Source organism: Pithys albifrons, chromosome 5 (genome assembly GCF_047495875.1).
Source record: "Pithys albifrons albifrons isolate INPA30051 chromosome 5, PitAlb_v1, whole genome shotgun sequence".
Lineage (NCBI taxonomy): Eukaryota > Metazoa > Chordata > Aves > Passeriformes > Thamnophilidae > Pithys > Pithys albifrons.
The window spans coordinates 9,415,340-9,436,529 of NC_092462.1; the positions used below are offsets into that span (position 1 = coordinate 9,415,340).

General features: G+C 38.0%; 1 protein-coding gene across 4 annotated transcripts in view; it reads right to left on the bottom strand.

The window, feature by feature from the left end:
- LRBA (LPS responsive beige-like anchor protein) overlaps positions 1–21,190 on the bottom strand; it is a 396,467-nt gene that overhangs the window by 120,273 nt on the left and 255,004 nt on the right. For all 4 annotated transcript variants that reach the window (XM_071555647.1, XM_071555648.1, XM_071555646.1 and 1 more), the window contains 3 exons: positions 4,266–4,383; positions 2,671–2,773; positions 678–793 (listed from right to left, as the gene is read on the bottom strand). In XM_071555647.1, coding sequence (XP_071411748.1) covers positions 678–793; positions 2,671–2,773; positions 4,266–4,383 — 337 coding nt within the window. The remainder of the gene's footprint in view (positions 1–677; positions 794–2,670; positions 2,774–4,265; positions 4,384–21,190) is intronic.

The window sequence follows — 21,190 nt, forward strand, 5'->3', positions numbered from 1 at the left end:
AAGTCAAGCTGGTTAGAAGCTAATGAGGTAAGATGGGTCCAATGAAATACAGCTCAGCATTTACAGAATGAGTGGTTAGGACAGAAACACATGGCCACAAATGAGGATTTGGGAATGCATGAATGGTGCCCCAGCACAGCAGCACTGCTGATCCAGGTGCTGCACTCTTTTCCATGGCCAACCACACATCTTGGAACTGTACGATTTCCTGGCTCCAGGAACATTCTGCTCCCTCACTGAGATTTCCCAGCCCTACACAGAACTTGTTGCACCTGCTCCCTTATTCAGGGAGGATACCAGCTATGAATATTAGAATACTAAAGATAAAGAAATTACTGTTTCTGAGACTCTCCTAAATAGCTGACAGTATAGGCAGAGCCCATCCTTCCACAGCATTCTGATATTCTGACCTCAGACATTTATTTTAAGTGCAGTTCAGTACAGCATTATGAATGGCTCTCTAGTCTTTCATAAACATATATATATAATACATAATTATGAATAAAGTAGATTTAGGAGTAGTTTTGTGAAGTTCTTTAGAGGAATATCATACATAGAAAAAAATATTCATTAAAAGAGCAGAAACTAGTTATGCCCCATGTCTGTTGAGACTGTGCAACAATTAACTCCTCTTCTATGTAATTGCAGTAATTTGGATGTATAGTCATTAGCAATACCTGCTATAGTGTTTAGAAACATCAGGTATTCAAAGTTGGAAATTTCTCGGTGTTGCCATCGCTGGGTCATGTTGGAAGCTTTGAAAATCTGCCGTGGACTCGCCAAAGAAATTCGCCTGAAACAAAAGGAAAATTGGAAGAAAATAATGAGAAAACCTGGTGGCTCTTCCTTTTTACACATCTGAATTTTAGTGGTGACTGTACATATTCTTATTACTGGGTCTGTGCTACATTTCTCTGGAGATCAAACTGCTACTTGGATACTTGCAGTTCATTTTTAAAGTTTTATAATCTAATAAGAATAAAAGAACATCTGACAGCGGGGTATGTCAAGAGTTGAAAGATTTCAAACAGAAACCTTTACAGCTGTGCAAATTCAGCTGCTCCAGGACAGCTTGATGTATTACAGAAATCTGTTACTAAAAATTTAGAGAGATGGAGGACCATTAAAATGAGAAAATCACAATACTTTTAAAATTTCATATAAGAATAAATTAATCTTTTAGGATAGATTTTTAAATCCCTCAAGAACGAACGAAGGAAAACAATGATAAGATGATAAAACTTCATCATGAAGTCCATCCTCTTGAGATTTAGATTCTGGGCAGTGTTGGGGAGTTAGTCATAAATAGCTCAAACTTTTAGAATTTGATGCCAGATTTCCTAATGTTTGTGAAAGAAGACTGTAGAGTCATTCCTTGGAGCAATAAATCAAACAGAGAAGAGCTTATCATAAAATTCCCAAAACTGTTTTGTTCGTAACAAAAACATCTGTAAACACCAAATCCACATCACTTGGGGCAGGGGGGAGAATCTATATACAGTTTCAGTTAACACGTTTTTACAAATATTGGTAAACAATTCAAAGAAACAGTTATTGTAACTGATTTTTTTAAAATAAACTGCATTATGTTGTAAACAAATTGATCAGTATAAATGAATGTGAATTTTTAAGCAAATGTGTCCATACTTTAATGTACATTTAAAAATTTTCACACATAAATTGTTTCTGTAAATAGAAATCCTGAAGTTCTTACACAGTGGCTATAATTGCAATTCAGGAGACTTTTTTTCTGGACTAGACAAAAAAAGCTAAACTAGAAAACACAACAGAAAACATCCCCAACTATTTAATCTCATTGCTATGTACAGACATATATTGAAAATTAAAATTTAAAGTAACAATGATCAAGATACTCCTTAAGGGTTGCTGCTGATTATAAATATTTGGAAATGAATCTACTTATAACAGCCTGTAATTCATTAGAATACAAGAAGTAGCCAATCCAGCTAGAGATGGGGCATAGCTCCAAAACTTCCTACCAGCCTTAGGGAACATTAAACTGTGTTGCTGTGTTTCACCCAGAGCATGGCTGGGAATCAAGCTCTCACCCTCTGCTAAAAAAGATGTAGCAAACTGAATCATATTGTTCAGTTTCAGGAACCAAACACACAGCCTGGGGTGGGAATACACACTTCTCACTATGTAAAAGTTGAACAGTGTCCTCCAGAGCTAAAGCCAAGCACAGCAGATCAGTCACTCACATGCTGTTCAGCTTATATCGTTCTACACATCACTACAAAATCCTTCTGATGAGGAACAACTATTTTCATTTATGTTTAAATACTGCAGAGGATTCAGGGCTGTTACAGTCCATCTAATGTATTTGAACGCTGCCATAGAAGCTGATCAGTCCTACAACCAGCTTTAAATTTTTGTGAGTTGGGAAGTATGAACAAACCTCTTTTCCTATAGGAGGACAAATGATTGGGTATCATTGCCAAACAGACAGAAATGACACAAAAAAATCTCAAATCCCAAAGTTTTTATTGCATAAACACATTGCAAACAGCATGCAGGAGTGATAGGCTGAGGATGTGCCTGCTCTGTAAAACCAGCAGGTGCTAAAAGCTTCAAACCACGCAGGCTGTTTTGATGAAAAGAAAGAACTCTTAGAAGTGACAGATAAAATTAACTCAGATTGTAAAATACCTGGTCTGGGGCAGTCCAAAGATAGTACCAATACCGACCCGGGGCAGACAGTTGACCACTTTCTTCACTGTTGCCTGGTCAGGGAAGTTGAACATGACACCCACTGTGAACACAAGAGTTGAAATATAGCATGCTTTTACACCTTTTATTTTAGGCTTTCTCACACAATAAAATTTAACCCTGAGCTTTCTTTTAAACAGGCAAAAGATGAGACACATTTCCTTCAGGTTACTATAGATTTATTTTTTTATACTTTTCTGAACTGCTTTTATTTTACCACTACCAGAAATTTCAACAGAAGTTGTCACTATTACAAATCTTAGGAGGTTTACATTTGTTTTCCCTTCTGGATAGAAGTTAAAACAATATGCACAGATTGACTGTCTAAAACTGATTTTAAAAGTCTATATATCAATTGGATCACACATTTCCTAATTTACTTTCCAGATATTTTCTAGACATAGCCTTCAAAGTATTACCTTGATACTTTGTTTGAAACATTTGACTGACACTAGTGAAGCAGCAACCTAAAACCTAAATAACAATCTAATTGTGTATCACAAGTGGACATTTCTTACTTTGCAGAGTACAACCACAGGCTCCAAAACAGGGAAGTGTTTATGCATATGATTAATATTCTGTTGGACAATAAGCACAACAACACTCTCTGCCTGGTGTTTACCAGCAACATTCAAGACTAGACACCATTTTAAGCTTTCATAAGAACTTTTTGACTAATATATCAATGGCACAAATCATGTTATCCTATGAAACATTTACAGTTTCAGGACAGTGTTCCATATCATTACTAAAACAATGTCATACATTTTAAAAGCATTACCTTAAGACCTAATTTGTTTGGTGTCCCTGTATAAAGTTTTCAGAGTTTCATACCAGCATAAAAGCATTAAAAGTACCTGAAGAATAGCCTAAACTGCAAAGACATCATGGTTTAAAATAAAATGTAGGGGGAGAAAAAGGCAGAAGAAAGCTCTCCAGGTCTCAATGCACTGTATTTTGAGTGACTTGTCACAGTGTATTGTGTGTCCGAAAACAAAACTGAAGAAAGGGAAGGGTGGAAAAAAAAGTTTGTAAACAAGGTAAATCCATATTTACTTCTCGGAGTTGCACTCGGGTCTAACTGGGAGAAATTATTACAAGAAAGAAAGCATGAAAGCATATCAGTGACTGGTCTAATCCAGTAGTGAAGTTTTTTCACTGTGCTGCTCTTGGTGTGTACAACTAATAACTATTAACCCTCCAACCGGACACAAAAATCTTCCATGCACAAGAGATCAGAGGTAGGAATGCCTTAAGCAGGAGTTTTCAGAGAATGTCAAATAAACATGAGGGCATAAATGAAAGTGAGGCATTGCTAGTGCACAGTTTTCATGCTTGATCATAATTCCTCATTGGAAAAAAAATTGAAAGGAAAAAACTAAATCACAAAAATAGACTAATTTAAATACCGGGACATTTAATCCAAGCCCTTCTTCTATTTACACAAATCCATATCAAAACAGATGTAACTAAACACCCAATCAGAATGCACAAGGCCCCAAATCCCACTTGTCATTCCTTCAAGCTCACTGTACCTCTGTTTGCCATGAATATTTCCAGGGCTGTATTCTGCAAAAGGTAACGTCGGGAAAAGATGGATCGAATCTCAGAGAAGAGCCATTTGCCATGGAGTCCTTCTGTATATGCCAGAATCTAGTAGAAAGAGACACAGAGAATGTTTTAAATCTGTTGGCTTTATAGGTAATACCTCATCAAAGAGAAACTCTTTGATCCCAACTACAAGCAAAATTAAAATATGCTTAAATTTCAAATCATGCTATGAACCTATAATGGATTTTTCGTATTCCTAAAGTAAACTGCTCGTGTCAAGTATTCAAAAAATTTGCTTCTACTTTTTCCTTTAAAGACAACTGCCTGTTTTCCCAAAGAGTTTTAGGGTTTCAGAAATGTTTGGCACTTCAGCACAGCATAAAAACACATTCAGAAATGTATTAGATGTATCTGCACTGACTTCAGCATAACAGGCCTGTGACAAATAAGCAAGAAAAAACGTCTTTAAATTAAAAAATGTGCCTTAGGTTTATCGTTAAGGCAATATTCATTAATTCTGGAACTAGAAAGGTTGGCTGTATAAGAGGTTAAGTATCATTTTGTCAGCTAAGGTTAAACACAAACCTGCAAATGAACTCAGCATAATCTCTCTATGGAGTAAGCGGTTGTCAAAGTAACTTGTTACAATTCCTGTCATCCCATCTGACAGACACAGATGCTTAGTCTGCCTTCACAATTCAAACTAATCCCATTTGCAGTCCTCAACCACTTTGTTTCTTTGTTGCTTCACTTTTTCCTTTTCATTTCAAAGCTTAATTATGTAAGTGTTAAGGGACAGAGAGACTGGACACTTCTCTACCTCAGATTAACAAACCATAAGTGAACAAAAATCTGAGATTTGCCAATTTTAGCAAACACAAAAGCACTTAACAGCAACCCATCACAGAAAAAAAGATCCAGAAACAATCTTTGTTAACATCACTCTTACCACAATTTCACTTGAGAGATACACTGTGCATAAAAGAGAAAAAGTGAAATTCAAGCTCTTAACAACAAAGACTGTTAATGAAACCAATCATTTGTTTACAGAGTTTTAACAAAGGAGGATTTTGCCTCACATGTAGCAAATATTCACAAATGAAACCTGCATTCTGTAGCACAGAAAGCAGATGCACCATTATAAAAGTACTACACAATATAGTAAAAAATACTGTACCACCTTTGTGAATTAAAAGCAAACAAGTCTGACAAAACAAAAGCAGGCGGCAGAGAAGATCAGAACATACAAAGCAAATCATCTCCCATACCTTCTTTCTTTTTACTTAATCCCTCATCTTCACCTCAATACAAGTGCCTCAGTCAACCTCTCTCCCAGCACACACACACAGAAAGAGAAGGAAAAAAAACAAATAATTATTCTGGCAGAAAACTCCAGAAATGTGATAAAAGAACCTGAGATTGTCAGTGGCTGATAAACATTTCTGGAACTTGGGAACAGACTTGGGCCCCGCTGACACTTTCCATTCCACATCCATAACCCATCCACACTAATTGGCAGATTTGTGTAATTCCAGGGTGCTATTCAGATCCACCGCAGTCGGCTTTTGGCACACGCATAGAAATATCCTTTAAGCACAACATCAAAAGAGGGAACAGAGGAGACAAAGTTGCAGTGCTTGTGCACGAAACTCTCCGAGTGCTTTTGCTGGTATTCCTCCTTCTTACAATCCTGAAATCGGAGCTTATAATTTCAATTATTGTTTTTGTGAGGAGACAGCAACGTGGCAACCTCTGCTTTTCTGCAGTTACCATTAACCCAGCACAGCCTGATTGCCACCATCAGCCTGCACGCGGCAAATTCAAACCCCTGCTCTGTGGATGATGTGAGGAACATCAGCAGGTTGAACATTACTTTTAGCCTGTGAAGTGAGCACTGTTTGTGAGAGGGGGAACCCCAAGCATGAAACGTCCCCAGAACTGGAAGGACAAGCACGCAGTTGGACACGGCAGAGATGGTTTGCCCCGTGTACCTTGCACAGCCACAGTGATGCTACTGGATTCCCCACACCAGGATTTACAGCAGGAGCAGCACCAGGCACCGCTACAATAATTCTCTGAACCCTCATTAACACAAGTTGTCAGGAAGGAGAAGCAGCTGAGGCCGAGCGGAGCGAGCCCTTCATTCCGGGTCGGAGCGGTGTCTGCCTGCTCTGCAGCTTCACTTCAAAGTCTCTGGAGTTCAATTAAAACTGGATTAGGTGGAAGCAGCCCTTCTTTGGGACACTGTTCTCTGAAACTCCAGGCACACTGACAGCACCCTAGACAGAGGTCTAGCCCGCCGATGAACCAGTTGCCATGGAAACCGCAGCACTGCCCGCTCCCTGCTCATCACACCTCCCGCAGCAGATGAAAGGTCCAGGACACAAACACTTTGCTTTCATGTGTGCTATGAAGCACTGCTCATGAAAATCCAACACAACCTTTTACTCCCTACCAAGTATCTGATTTTAGTAACAGAACCTCCCTAGTTGCAGAAAAGGACTCGCTCTTCAAATTACAATTCAGCATTTTTATTCTGGCAAGGGGAATTTTTAATTTATTTCTTTTTTAAAATCACTGTTATCGCAGCTAATATCAGAATTACAACTTTCAAAACTATCTTTGCATTTTCCTGTTTTCAGCCATGAGCCACACAACTCAGAACTCTGCTTTGGAATTTAAGAACAGCTCTTCTTCATGTTAGGGTACTATACGTTTTGTTCAAAAACAACTCATTGCTGCCTTTTGCCACCACCGGTTTTGGAACAACTTGTGGAGCAGAGACTAATGAGGGTGTACAATCTAATTTAATCTCCACAAGTAGTACTGCTCCCACATGAAAAAGTATTCACAGAATTTCAATTCATTCAATCTTTGAGACTGAAGATTAATCTCCTGCACATTTCATTTGTTTCAAGGAAACCTCACAGGAGTCAAGACAACTTATATGGTGTAACATTTCATTTAAAAACACATAAACAAATGAGAGAATTGTAAAGTTCTACGGTTCCAAAAATCTCATCAGACAAACTATTCTGTGATTAGGCTTTGGCAACACCAGATGAACAGACATCATGACAACACCAGTAAAGATACAAAATCACTTCCAGCCCTGCATGAAGTCCCTTCTTTACTTCAAGTATTAGAAATGAAGCTCTAAACCTGTAATCAGTGCTCATGCTGCAGGTCCTGACATTGCACAGCTGGAAGAAACTCCCCAAGAAACCAGTAAGGAAAGATGAGGCCAGCTCCAAATTCCAGTTGGAGGAGGAGGAGATTGTGAAATGAGAGCTGTGTGAAAGCTCAGGTAGCACAGTGCTCAACAGGAATTGAGATAATACAGAAATAAGTCCTCACGATTCACAGTTATATATCAGCTAATTTCCACACATTAAAATGCTCACTTAGAAGCTATTCTGTCATTTTTAAGTTTTTAAAACAAATGCCCCCACCCTACCTTTTCTTCAAAAACCTCCCTGAATGCTGATCATAAACAATGTCTATTGTAAAAGATTTGATGTGATAGTTAAGAGAGACCATCACTACAGCTGCCTTCTGAGTTAGAAAAGTAATATTTTACTGAAGACTAAATGAATATTTTGCTTTACCTTCTAAGAAAGCCAATTAGCTATCGTATATTTTATTTCATTTTGGAGGAAAGTACTATTGATCTTGAAAATGTGAATAGGCTAGAAGTAATTAAGTCTGCAAATGGGTTATAGAACTGAAACCGTAATTGAATAATTATATTACTTTAATGTGCCAGCCAATTTAACTGCCACAAGTAAAATAAAAACTAAATAGCTTATTTAAAAAGCTGATGCACATTTGTATAATTTCAAACAAAAATTATGATGTCAGACAAAGAGAAAAAAAGCAAACAACAAAGCACCAAATAGAAACTAAAACATTTAATTTACAGTTTAATTTGACTGCAGTGGAGAGGTAAAATTCATAAATACATTCTTCTAGCAGCATTCCCTGTCATCTGGGGCCATTTTTGTTCAAGGCAGAATTACAGCCCTCTCAGTTCCCAAAGCACTTGGATTTCCACCATAATCTCAGCCTCACAACTGAGGATCCTTGGATTCTGTTGTCCAGGTGCTGTTTAGCTCTTGGCTTCAGGATTCACCAGGGAAAGGGTCTTACTCTGCTCTTTGTTTAAATATGTCCAAGTGCAACCGAACTAACAGGGAATCAGATCAGATTAATAATCATTTTAAATAACAACATGCCCTTAAATAAATCACAGTGTTTATCATTTATTTTTGATTTCTCAAAGAACAACAAATGAGACATTTGTTTTAAATCTCAGTATTTACTCAATCAGGCACAGAAATCCCCAGGCAAATGAGGCATCCAGTCCCCCCTGTGAGCATGCACAGTCTGCCAGACAACCCTGTTCAGCATTTTCATGGGTGACAAACTCAATTAAACATATTCATTACTTTAATGTTCCACTAGACAGTTTTACCCAGCGTAAGAAATTTAAATAAATAAATAAATACTTGGTGACCTTTGTATCGATCCGAGCAAAATGGTTCATGCCTGGGTGTGGGTGGTGAAGGGATTGGGGAGGGGGGTGGCAAAGGACTCTTATGTTTTCTCTTCCAATTACTGAAGGAGATGATAAAACCACAGCAAATGATGTATCAGCTCATTTTATCTTATCGCTTTGGGGCTAGGTGACAATGAAGTTCATATTTCACTGGTTCCCATTGAAGATTGTGAAAATTACTTGCCCTTATGACCTGAAATTTCACTGGAAGACAGAAATTTCTCTTCTGCAAAGTAATGCAATTTTTCAGATGTCAACCTTTAGCCCAGCTTTAAAAATTAATTTCATTTATATTAACCAATGATATTGATATTTTCACAGAATGCTCTTTGATACATGAACCACTGACTGGCAAACTGATGTGCTCTAGAAGGATAAAATTATTTTATCTGAAGCTGCTGGGGACAGACATTTACCACAAACTGAAATTCCTATTTCACAGTATACTGTTTATATTGGCCTCAAGTACCTTAAGGTCTTTGGACCTGTAAATAGTTTAATCTTCAGTCAGGATTCAGTTTCATTTTGAGATCTATTCAGCTTTGAAAGAACTTCTATGCACACAATAAACAAAACCACCATGAGTTTGGAAATAAAGAAAGTCTAACTGTCACAGAGCACAGAGCAGTACCCATGTGATGACATGAAAATACTTCCCAGATCATACAAATAGAGGAATATACAATTATACATTCTCTCTTTATCCTGCCACTAAAGATGTATTTCAAAGTGCAAAATGTATGCAATGCAGATTTTCTGAACATGATCTACTAACTACAGGTAACTTTCTCCCTGATTATCACAATCTAACTTGGAAAAAAAATTGTATTCCAAACTTTTCTGATTTGACTCTGTGTTTTGAAACACCTCACAGAGACTTATAAATCTGCACACAATGTTACCAACCTTCGTACCAGCTCTCTTGCTCTCCTCTATTGGATCCAGTAATTCATAAACATTATTTTTCCTTTTTGATTAACTCTGTTGACTCTTAGCAAGAGTTCATTACCACTATCAGACTACATTTAATCAACTCAAAGAACAGGAAGAAGATCTGATTGCTAAAGACAGGTGTGCAAGTTAAATTATGCAGCCTAGGTGAAGTTCAACAATAAGAAAATTAATATAGGTTTGGGTGACTGTCCAAGCCCTCCAAGGTTAATGATGTAAAGTTATGCCTTTCTTTGGAAAATACAACAGCAGGCTTATTTATGATAAATAGGAGACAGAATTGGAGGAATTCACAGATTCCTGTAGGAGGGAACTGATGTCTTGATTTAGTGAGATTCTGATTTAAGAGTTTGTTGGATCTGCTCATCAAACTGTAGATACAAAAGGCTCATAGAGATATTTAGAGATGTTTACATCACCTGGGACAGTTTTTTATTAGAAATCAACTGCAACAACTTAAAATTATTCCTCTCAGACGCTCTAAAATGGTGGTTAATTCAGCTCTTGTGCCCACCACAAGACCAGGCCAAGTAAATAGCAATGAACAAGTTCTGTTCACTGACACACGTGAAACAAATCTCGGTGCATTTCCAATAAACTCGTATGCAAATTATAACTATCAATTCCAGACATGCACAATGCTACAAAGTAAGAATTTGCAATAATTTATTACCAGGAACAGAATACCAAGGGCAGACTTTCTAAAGAAATCTCCCATAACATATCTGACAACTAAGCAAGCACTGTGGCTACAACCCAGCCGGCAAACCCTGCAACACATGCAAGCAACAAAAAGCATGTAAGAAAATAGAAAATCATGTCTGGGCTTTTTTTTTTCACATGGTATTTTAGAGAAGCAGCTCTCTGGCCAATCATCCTCTTTTCAGTTGCCTCACTAAGTTTTATTTCATTCATAACTTACTTGAAAAACAGTGTTGCAAAAACCCCACCACACACATTTAAATGATATGAAGAACACCAAGGAAACAGAACATGCATTAACCTCAAAGTTCCTTAATACAACTTCTACTTATTGATGGCAGCATTTATAATTGATACACATAATAAAGAAGAACAGCAACAATTTTTCCTCTCTGGGTTACCTGGTTATGGTATTTGCTACAGCAAATACCTTATACCTACACAGACTTTATATACCTGCTATGTAAAAGGATGCAGGTAACAAATCATAAGTAACAATCTTTCAATCCCATAGAAATAACTCAGAATAGTCTCTGTGAACTGCATTAAATCATACAACTTCATGATCTCACATGTCAATGGATTCCATCAGTTAAACAGACACAGAGCAAATACTAAAAAAAGCTTGTTTTCATTTCATTTTGTCCACATTGCAAAAATGACATCACCTGCAAAGGCTCGAGAAAAGAGCTTAAGCATCACTGAGCAAAACACCATTAAAAGATTTCTCACTCTGCAGAAGCTGTCAAAAGAAGCTGGTTGTGAAATCTGCACCAAAAATGCTAAAATAAAGCATGGTTAGTTTTAAGACTCTGCAGTAATGAATGGTGCAGTGATGCATTCCATACTCTTGACTCTGTGTGAGCAGAATTTGGGAGAACCCCACTTTACCCATGCAACCCAGGAGTCCAGACCACTTCAAAAAATCTCTCACAAATCTCTTATTTTGGTGCTGGCAGCATAACTTTGTATCAGCATAAATGATGCTGCCTCATTACTTAACTTACCTTCAAGAAAACTAAAAGAAAAAGGACAGAAACCTTTAGATGCTCCAGATTTTCACTTTGTGAAAACTTGATCAATTAGTTTATCATCAACAAAAAAGGAAATACAAATTCAGATTGTAAATGAGGTCATAAACCAGGAACTCTTTTAGAAGTCAATCTCAAAGGATTTTGGTATACCTAGAACTTGGTATTGCCAAGCATTTTGCATTAAGCAAAGAACAGAATTATGTTCTTTAGGAGGTATGACCACGATCCAAATTTTAAACACATAAAGCTTCCTAATGGAAGTAAGACAACATAGGACACATTCAGTTGCAATTTATAAAGAAGACACCCAGGTACATGCCTCTGAAATAAGTGAGTTATAAGTAATCTTAAAAATACCAGCAAGAACTGTTTTTAACTATTTTGTGTCTGGATCCTCCAGTACAAGGTTTCACAACCAGGTTTCTTCCTGGGAAGATTTTACATAATGAAGGGTACCAATTTGCTTCATGTATAAGCCTGTTTTTCAATCAAAACTGATTTGTGGGAATTAATGTCTCCTTATTCCCTCCTAAACCATCAGGTCTAAGACTCTTTGAGCAAGGCCCCTCTTTTCTTAACTCTGGGGGGAAAAATGGGTTTTGTGCTTGTATATCAAAAGCATCTTCTAATAGGTGACAAACTTGCAACAATTAAAATTGCAGCACTTAGCAGAGGAATTTGTTCCTTTCTAATTTTGAACAGATTATGCTGTTGTGCTTTGCTCATCTTGCTTTTACTAATGGCTCAAAGCCATGTCATGACATAACCCAGTTGCAATTAAAAAAAAAAAAGGATTTCAAAACAAGCCCTAAAAAGCTTTGTTCAAAAGACTTCTTTTTTTTTAAATGCCAAGAAGGTATTACCATATTGTGGATCTGGGTTGTTTTATTAAGTTTAAAGTTCTGATTGGTCTCTCTTCTTTTATAGAATCCCGAATGATGACAAGCCTCTGGGGATAATCTTCATCAGACTACAATGGTTGATCCCTAAGAAGTACATAGTCAGAAAACTAGGAAAATTGCCAAACTAACGACTCACAGCAGGTCATATCCATAGCAGGATAATCAGGAATGGTGAAAGGTAAGAAACAGGAGCATGTGTCTCAAAAGCAGGGCACAGAAAGCAATGTTATTTTTGTATTGGTGTCTCCTAAAGATATTTAGCCATTGGTTTTTCTTCTTAGAATCATGGACTATTCTGAGTTGGAAAGGACTAACAAGCACCACTGAAGTCCATCCATCTCCTGGCCTCACACAGGACATCCCCAGGAGTTACACCATGTGCCTGAGAGCACTGTCCAAACATTTCTTAACCTCTGGCAGGCTTGGTGCTGTGACCACTGCCCTGGGGAGCCCATGTTTTAGAAAAATAAGGCTCATGTTTGTTGTAAATGTCTCTTCAAATTCCTCTTTTGAACAGCAAAGGAGCACAGACATGTCAGATTTCCGTTGCTATGCCCTGCACCTGCCTATCTTACCACTGTCAGGATATGACTTCTCCCATGGGCTGCTCCTCTGTGTATCCAGCAAAGGTCTCTTCCAGTGGAAGGAGCAAGTACAAGCCAGAAAGGAGGCAACTGAGGCACCTGCAATACTGGCACTAGTCCAGTGTCTGCTGCTTTCATCCCATCTTGCAGGAGGAGGAGAAGAAAGCAAATGGGCAATGAAAAAAGAAGTTTCAATGCCAGAAAAGAAGAATTTCTTTTTTTTTAATCAACGACCAGTAAGCTGACCTTCACATCCCTTCATCAGAAACAAAACAATAACAAAAACTCCCCCACACATCTGGCAGGAAGCTGCAATACCAGTCATCAAGAAAGACTGCATCTGATCAGCTCATTAATGGGAACCAAGCCCATACTCAGAAGAACAGATGTGCTTCTTGAAGGCAGAGTAAGACTCCAGAGCTGCCAAAGCAGCAGTTTACATTAAAAGATTCTGTGTTATGTTTTGGGAGAGATATGGCACAGAAGGTGCTGCCTGCAAAGGGATGGGAATGCACAAATGGCTTAATGCCACCTTTGTGCTGCAGAGACCCTGGAATGCTGCAGGACCCAAATCCCCTTGGAAGGCACTGGAGCAGCAGCAAGGGCTGCTGTGTCACCACATACACCTGATTCGTTTGGGATGCTGCCCCACAGATCGGGACTGTACAGTACCTACTGCTAGATAATTTTCCCCTCTTGCTCTCAGAAGTTGGGACAGAAGATAGCAAAGTTCTGCCAACAAGCCCTTCATGCTCAAGCACTTCACTCACTGCAAGTTCATTTCCTGCAAAGCAAAGTGGAATACAGATACGACAATACACAAAGGAATTGTTCCCAGTTATAAAAGGACATGTCTCCTTCATGCACCTTTTATAACAGAGATCCACCTTATGTTCTGTATCTGTGTTCTTATTATTTGCCTTATATTCCTGTAAAAGTAGATTAATTTGTCAGGTAAAGGAACTGACTGCAATCAGTCAGTAACCAAGGTTTTGCTATGGCCTGTGACTACAAGGGAGAATCTCTTAAGATCAGCCAAAGAAACAATTTGCCCAATTAAAACTTACTCCATGTTTGTAAAGAACAAAAAGCCATGTGAAGAGGAGGTTTTATACAATAACTGTTGATATTCATCTTAGTAGATGCTAAAATAAAGCAATTTCAATTCAGCTTTAAAGCATTCTTGCAAGCAAAGACCTTTTTCCAAGATTAAGCAAGCCATGGATGTAGCTAATGTGAGGTCTACAATCAAATCTATGATTCTGGGGTAACAGAACAAGACCATAACCCTAATTTCAGTTAAAAAACACAACAGAATATTAAACTGCATTTCTAGTCCAAATGATTGATAAGAAAGGCTTGAAAATGTGACTCAAGTGTAACAGATACACAGACAGCAGTCTGGGGATGGCTGAACAATTGATCCAGCAACGTGATTTGCCTTGCCATTCCCCCTGGGGTATTAAATCTAAAACTTGCTGTTCCTGAGGGCCCAATAAAAAATAAGTCTATCAAAGAATTCTGCAGATGACAGCAGGAGAGAGGGCAGTAAGTCCATGTGGAAATATCAGCTCTTGTGAAGAACTGTAATCTGGGCTGTGTTATGCATTTATCTTGCAAACCCACGATGCTGCTTTGCACAACTGGAAGTTCTCCTAAGAGCCAGAAAAAATCAAGTCTAATGTGGGAGTACTCACAAAGCCCCAGTTCCAGCCAGTTTTTCATAAATGATGAAGTCAAAAGGGAAAAGTATTTTACACTGCTTCTTTTTAGACAAGCCTAACCTCATGGCAATATCCTATTCATCCTTCCCAAAGGGCTGCCAAGAAGTTCCTTGAAAAAATACAACAATTTATCCTGCTTGTGCACATTACAAAACTAACTTAAGGCAGCACTTTCATAGGCAGCTTTTATCAAGCAAATGAACCACATTGGAAAGAATGATGTGGGAGCCCTTCTTCTTAAATCCTTTAAGTGGGGAAAAAACCCTAACTGGAAGCTGCTCCCTTACCAGTCAGCTCCACACTTTGTAAGAGGTAAATACTTTTTCAAAAGAGCAGAAAACTGAAGGCATGAGAAAAATTGATTTTGCAGAGGCATTTTCAGTTCTTAAGTGATTTGGTGCAGAACTCAATCTTCTTTCATGAAAAGGAAAAGAAAAATTTAATTTAAGATAGAAGACCTACCTTCAGAGTTTTCTCTATGAGATACTGCAGCTGGAGTATTTACAAGTAATTTTAAGAGTCTGGGATCAGTAAAAATCAAAAATGCCTCTAATCAATTCTTTCCATAATATGTTAGCAATACAGATATTCAAAGAGGTAATAATTTTAAGACGTGTCAGAGGAAAGAAGATTTGAGAGCTGAAATTAAAAAATATCCCACCCTACAAAGATGAACACATTTATAGCTAGAAACTTCTGCAGGTTTATCACTACAAGATAATCAATTTTCTGTTTGAGGAGCTAGAAGTTGAAATCTTGTGGAGTTTAATTTTTGAGCACTTACTAGAGGGCAAGGAAAACATTCCCCACTTTTCCTTGAGAACATGAGAATGGGCTACTGAGATGACTCAGAAGCAAAACTTGAGGCAGTAGTACAGACTAAAAATAACTCATCTAGAGACATCAAAAAGTGTCCAACCAATGAAAAACTGAAAAACTGACCAATAAAACATCGTTCCTGCTTGACAAAACTTGTATTGGCTTGTCCTCATTTAATAACTATATGGGGGTTTTTTAATGCGGATTTTAAATTTAAAAACAGACTTTGCAACTTTAATTTGTTACATTAATTACTTAAGCTTTGAATATACAGTATATTTTAACTTACCAAAAAATAACCAAAATTGGCAAGTATGTGCTTCTCAGCATTCCACCCAAACAAAATGTTGGTGTTGATAAAATTCACTTTTTCAAACACGTATCCTTGCAAATCTTAAGTACTGTCATCTCATCACCCTGTTGGAGTTTGATTGATTACGCCTTTTCCTTATGTTCATTAATCTCATCACCTTATCTTTTACACCACTTCATTTTAGCAGAAAGGCAATAATAAAACCCTCATCCATTATCCTTTTACGCATCTAGTCAAGCGGAAATGGTTAATAACATGCTACAAATTGAACTTCAATCACCTCATTTTCTCCTTTGTCGAATGCACATTAAAGTATATTCCAAAAGTGCAATTTGTTTTACAGGGGAATTTGTGTTATATTGCTACAGACAACTAAAATTAAGTGTTTCTCAGTTTGGTTATTAAATATATCCAACTGTCCTTTTATCTCTGATACTAAAACATTAACTCATTTTATTAGGGTGTAATAATACAAGAGCCTTATCTCCCAGAACACAGGGACATCTAGTCTGCCTAACAGTAAGTGTTATACAATGGGTCATTTATCTTTTTTTTTTAAATATGCTTCTGATAGTTTATGAATTGGTACATTATTGCAGATGAAATGGCTCCCCATTTAAGAAAAGTTAATTTGTTTACATGCAGGCTTATCTTCAAATGCAAGCCCTATTAGAGAAACAGTCTATAACTGTCAGAGCAAGTGAGAGGGAAAAGAGGGGGATGTAGAAAAATTTAGAGCCCAGTAAATTAACTCTGATCACCACTTTCCTGATTGAATATTATCTGTGTTCCATATGCACTTTGCAACTATTCTATGACCCTAAAAGTGATTCTACAGAAACACTAATTGAAGTAAGAGTCACAGAACTTGTTTCTGTAAACCCTCCCCAGCATTCCAAATGCAGCCGTACCTTAATAAACTAAAATAGCATTGTGAAAAAGCCTATCTAGTATAAGGAAGTTCCCAAATATTTGATGCTGTTTCTTCCAAAAAATAGAAGGATGGGTGAAATTCTAGCTCTGTTTAATTCAGTGACAGTAATCTCTTTTGCAGAAAGGATGCAAGATTTTCTGCACATTGGTCACCCTCTCAGTGAAACAAGCCTAGTTTGACTGGCTCCTCAGTCAACTAAAACTGCATATCAATGAAACAAATGCAACTACAAATATTGTGCAACCATTACAGTAAAAGGGTATTTTCCCATGCTTTGCCTCATCTCAACTCTACAGAAACTTAGTGTTAAGCTTACAAGAAGCCTAAGAATATCACAGATGCTAACTTTATTCAAAGAAGATTGAACTGGGGAGACAGTCATTTTTACTACCCTAAAAACTTGCAACAGTTAAGGTTACATTACATATCTACGGTACTGATTTGAAAAAAATGAAATTATAACTATGTTTTTACACTAAAGCGAAGCACAAACACAGCTCTAATTAATTTATAATAAGAAGTAAAATAATTTTTACAGCTCCTTCTTTCTAGCTCTCTTGTTCATTAAAAGTTTCTCTTATTTCTCCAGCCCTTTAAACACTGTTTTCTCTCTCCTGCTCTACCATCTTCCATTCAACCTGTAGGATTTCTGCAGGCGACTGCCCTGCTAATGTTGCACCTTCTCTTATTCATCCTCAGCCCCTTCCTATGCTACCCCAATTCCTCCTTTCTCAGACCAACAAAGCTGGAGTTTGGCAAGTGATTCAAACAGAACGTAACTTAGGATGGGCAGAAGGAAAATCATGCAGAGGTGAGGGAGATGGAATTGTTTTAGTCTGACTCATTCCTCACTCAACACAACCCCACAAAACACTTTGCCAGGAACACCTGTGGAATCCAGGCTTCTTTATCTTCACAAAGTTTAAAGTAATCCGCTCCTTTTTGAGCTATCCCAAGTTGCAGTCAATCTCGACTCAAAAATATAGGCATGAGTTATTACACTTGTCATCCACTCACTGCAGAGTCACTGAGTTTGACAAAAAAACGTTATTATTTGCTAAAACCTGCATGCTTAAACTTTCTTTTCTACTTTCACATATGAACACCAAAACTATACTTGGCATCCAAAACTCAAATTTCAGCATGATCTGTACACAGTCAGCCCTTCCAGGTAGCACCTTAAATATCAGAAGCATATCAAACAAATGTCTAAATTGCACGTACTTAGAATATGATCTAATTCTTTTTTCCATTTTGACCATTTCTGTGAAAGCTATCTTTCAGAAAACTGCTTTAAGTATCCTCACTTAATACCATCTTCCTTTTCTGAATGTCTAAGTGAAGGGGTTTTCTACTTGTTTCCTCTTCATTATTTAATTTACATTAAAACAGATGTTTGCGAAAGCCTTTTAGGTTCTTATGAGCAAGCCTAGTGCCCAAGTGAAATGAAGAGGGAGTTAGAGCAAGCTACAAACCTAAGAAGCTTCTAAATTGCTGTCTGTAGTTTACCAGCAGAAGGGCAAGTTTGCACAATTGAAGTTCAGCCCTTCAGCTGATGCCACACTCCTGCAACATGTAAATCACTGATGCTCTGCTACTCCAGTGCAGCAATTTATTGAAGAAACAAATGAACAACTGAATACCAAGCAAGTTCAACGTGAGTCTTGATTCCAGTCTCTACCCACCATTCCTGTACCACATAACATGTCATCCTCCATAAGGAAATGAGTTAATCAATTTAATGAGGATTCAGACAAATCGGCTGCCTAATGAGCACTCAGACTGATGTGGCAAGGGTTATGCTCCAGTGCTGACAAAATCAGTTTGATCAAACTGTGACAAAAGCAGCAAAGCACCGTCCCTTCAGCACATTTCCCTGCATCTTATTAACATGAAATTAAAATCACTAGTTGCAAATTGTATAGGAAAACCATTTACTATCTAAGTCATGTAAACATAAGCTTTATCTACTCTTCTTTCCAGCAAATCTGTGTATATTGTTGGAATTCAGCTCAGTAATTATTCAGTTCTTTTTGAAAACAGCAATCAAATAGAGTTGTTTAAAGTAATTTAGATTTGAGTATGCCAAGAGAATTTACAGAGACATTACACTGTATGATTTTGCATTTTATGAACATTCCATTTGGCAGTAAATTTAAAATAAACCAAACAGAATAAATTGAAATATTATGCAGCTTTGCAAACAGTTCAGAAAATTAACACTGGAATCTCTTTGAAAGCAAAAAAAAAAACAACTCCAGTTTTTAGATGAATGATAATGCTCTTATGCCGATTTCCCAACTCCATGATGCTAAAAAGCAGAAATCACAGGCCAAAGAAAGAAATGAACCTAACTAGTATTTTAACTACTTCATCAAAATCTTTAATAAGGGCTCCTGTAAGAATTAGTAATACTAACTAGTTATGTCTAGGTTTAAAGTGCAGGGTAAAGGAGGGTCCAGAAGACAGGAACATAAAACTTGAAAATAACTAAAAAGGAAATCTGAAAGGAAAAACAAAAAGCCACCATATAGAAAAAGTAAAAGCTCACTCTTACTTTCCGAGTATTCTCTGTCTAGAACACTTTCTACAGGGAGGGAAAAGCACCTCTGCACTGGATTTTTTAAATGCAAGAGATACAAAGATACAATAGGAAAGTTTTTACATGTAATAGGCATAATAAAAGCAGGCTCTAAACAGCACTGCTGTACCTGCAGCCATACAGCTCATAGAACCCTTCACCAGGGTTATAAGCAAGAACCTCTGAATGTTTCACAGAGTCAGTAACAACTTCACATTTACACACTAAGGGCTTCCCTTTCTCGAGAGGCAAGTGTCCTACCTAAAATATCTGATTATTATCCTCTGAGCACTACAAGGAGCAGGGTGGGAAATGGTAAACTCACAACTTCTGTCCAGGAACATGGGATGGAACAGCTTAAACATTTCAGCATAAAGTTAGAAGAAACAAATGACTTCTACGTAAGGACACACAACTTCAGCTATCAATGCACTTGTATTTCCTGTAGCAGGAATCTTTGGCTTTGGGATCTGTGTTTGGAAAGCAAGCCAGAGACAATGTAAATGATGTTGCATCCAACATACACAGAAGGATGTCAAACTGCCAAAAGAGTAATTAGAATAATTTCCAAAACAAGAAATACATATGTGCATTTTTAACAAAACCCACAAAAATACTACATTAACACTAGAAATCAGTGGCAGTTGACAATACTGACTGGTATATCCTTACACTACTTCAACACCAGACACTTTCTCCCCAAAGCACAGTGTTACTGGTAACAGGGTAATTTAAGTCTCAAAGGGTTGCACTCTCCACTTTCTGATTCTTATCACAACCCACCCCATGAAAGTTTCCAATCCATTTAAAGGATCTCAGTTAAAATCCTAACTCACCAGTTAATACTGGACTAAGGTCAGAGTTTATGGCCATGGCTCCCCAGCAGCTGACAGCCACTAGGATGCTCTGCCTGCTCCAGACTGTATGGTCCTGCTGCCACCTTCCTCCTGCCACTAACAGTCCTGTGGCCCAGAGGAGCTGGCTCAGGGAATTGCCCTTGCAAAAATCTAGGAGAGAAAAGGTAGTTTCCTGCCAGGTTAGTTCCCTAACTTGACTCATCGGGTCAATGACTGAATTCCTTGGCTTGGAAGTGACTTTAATGGACGTGGCACTTGGTGCTATGGTCTAGCTGACAGGGTGGGGATTGGTCAAAGGCTGGACTTGATGATCTTGGAGGTCTCCTCCAAATGAAATGATTCTTAATTCTGTGATTCAAGATCATCTACTTTCATACCCATTGTTAGGAGGCATGTCACACACTAGATCAGGTTGCTCAGGGTCCTGTCCAACCTGGCTTTGAACACCTCTAGGGATGGGGCATCCACAACTTCCTAGGTATCCTGCTCCAGTGCTTCAGTACCCCCTGAGCAAAGAATCTCTTCTTAACATCTAATTTATAGCTCTTCTCTTACAGTTTAAAACTAGCCCCCCTTATCCTATGACTATCTGCCAGTGTAAAAAGTCACCCTCCCTCATTTATAAGCCCCCTTTAGGTACTGGAGGTGCTCTAAGTCTCTCATGTTTTTTCCCCTCCAGGCTGAACAGCCCCAGCTCTCAGCCTTCACAGGAGAAGTGCCCCTTTTCTCTGATCATCATCATGGCCCTCCCCCTGGAAGGTTCCCATGTCTCTTGTGCTGAGGACTCCAGACCTGTGCACAGCACTCCCGGTGGGATCTTCACAAGGGCAGAGCACACAGGGAGAATCGCCTTCCTCAACCTGATGGTAACAACTTTTTTGATGCAGCCCAGGATGTTGCGGAAAAGGACTATGGAGCCACAAACTGGGTGCAGTGACTCTTTCTGTGTC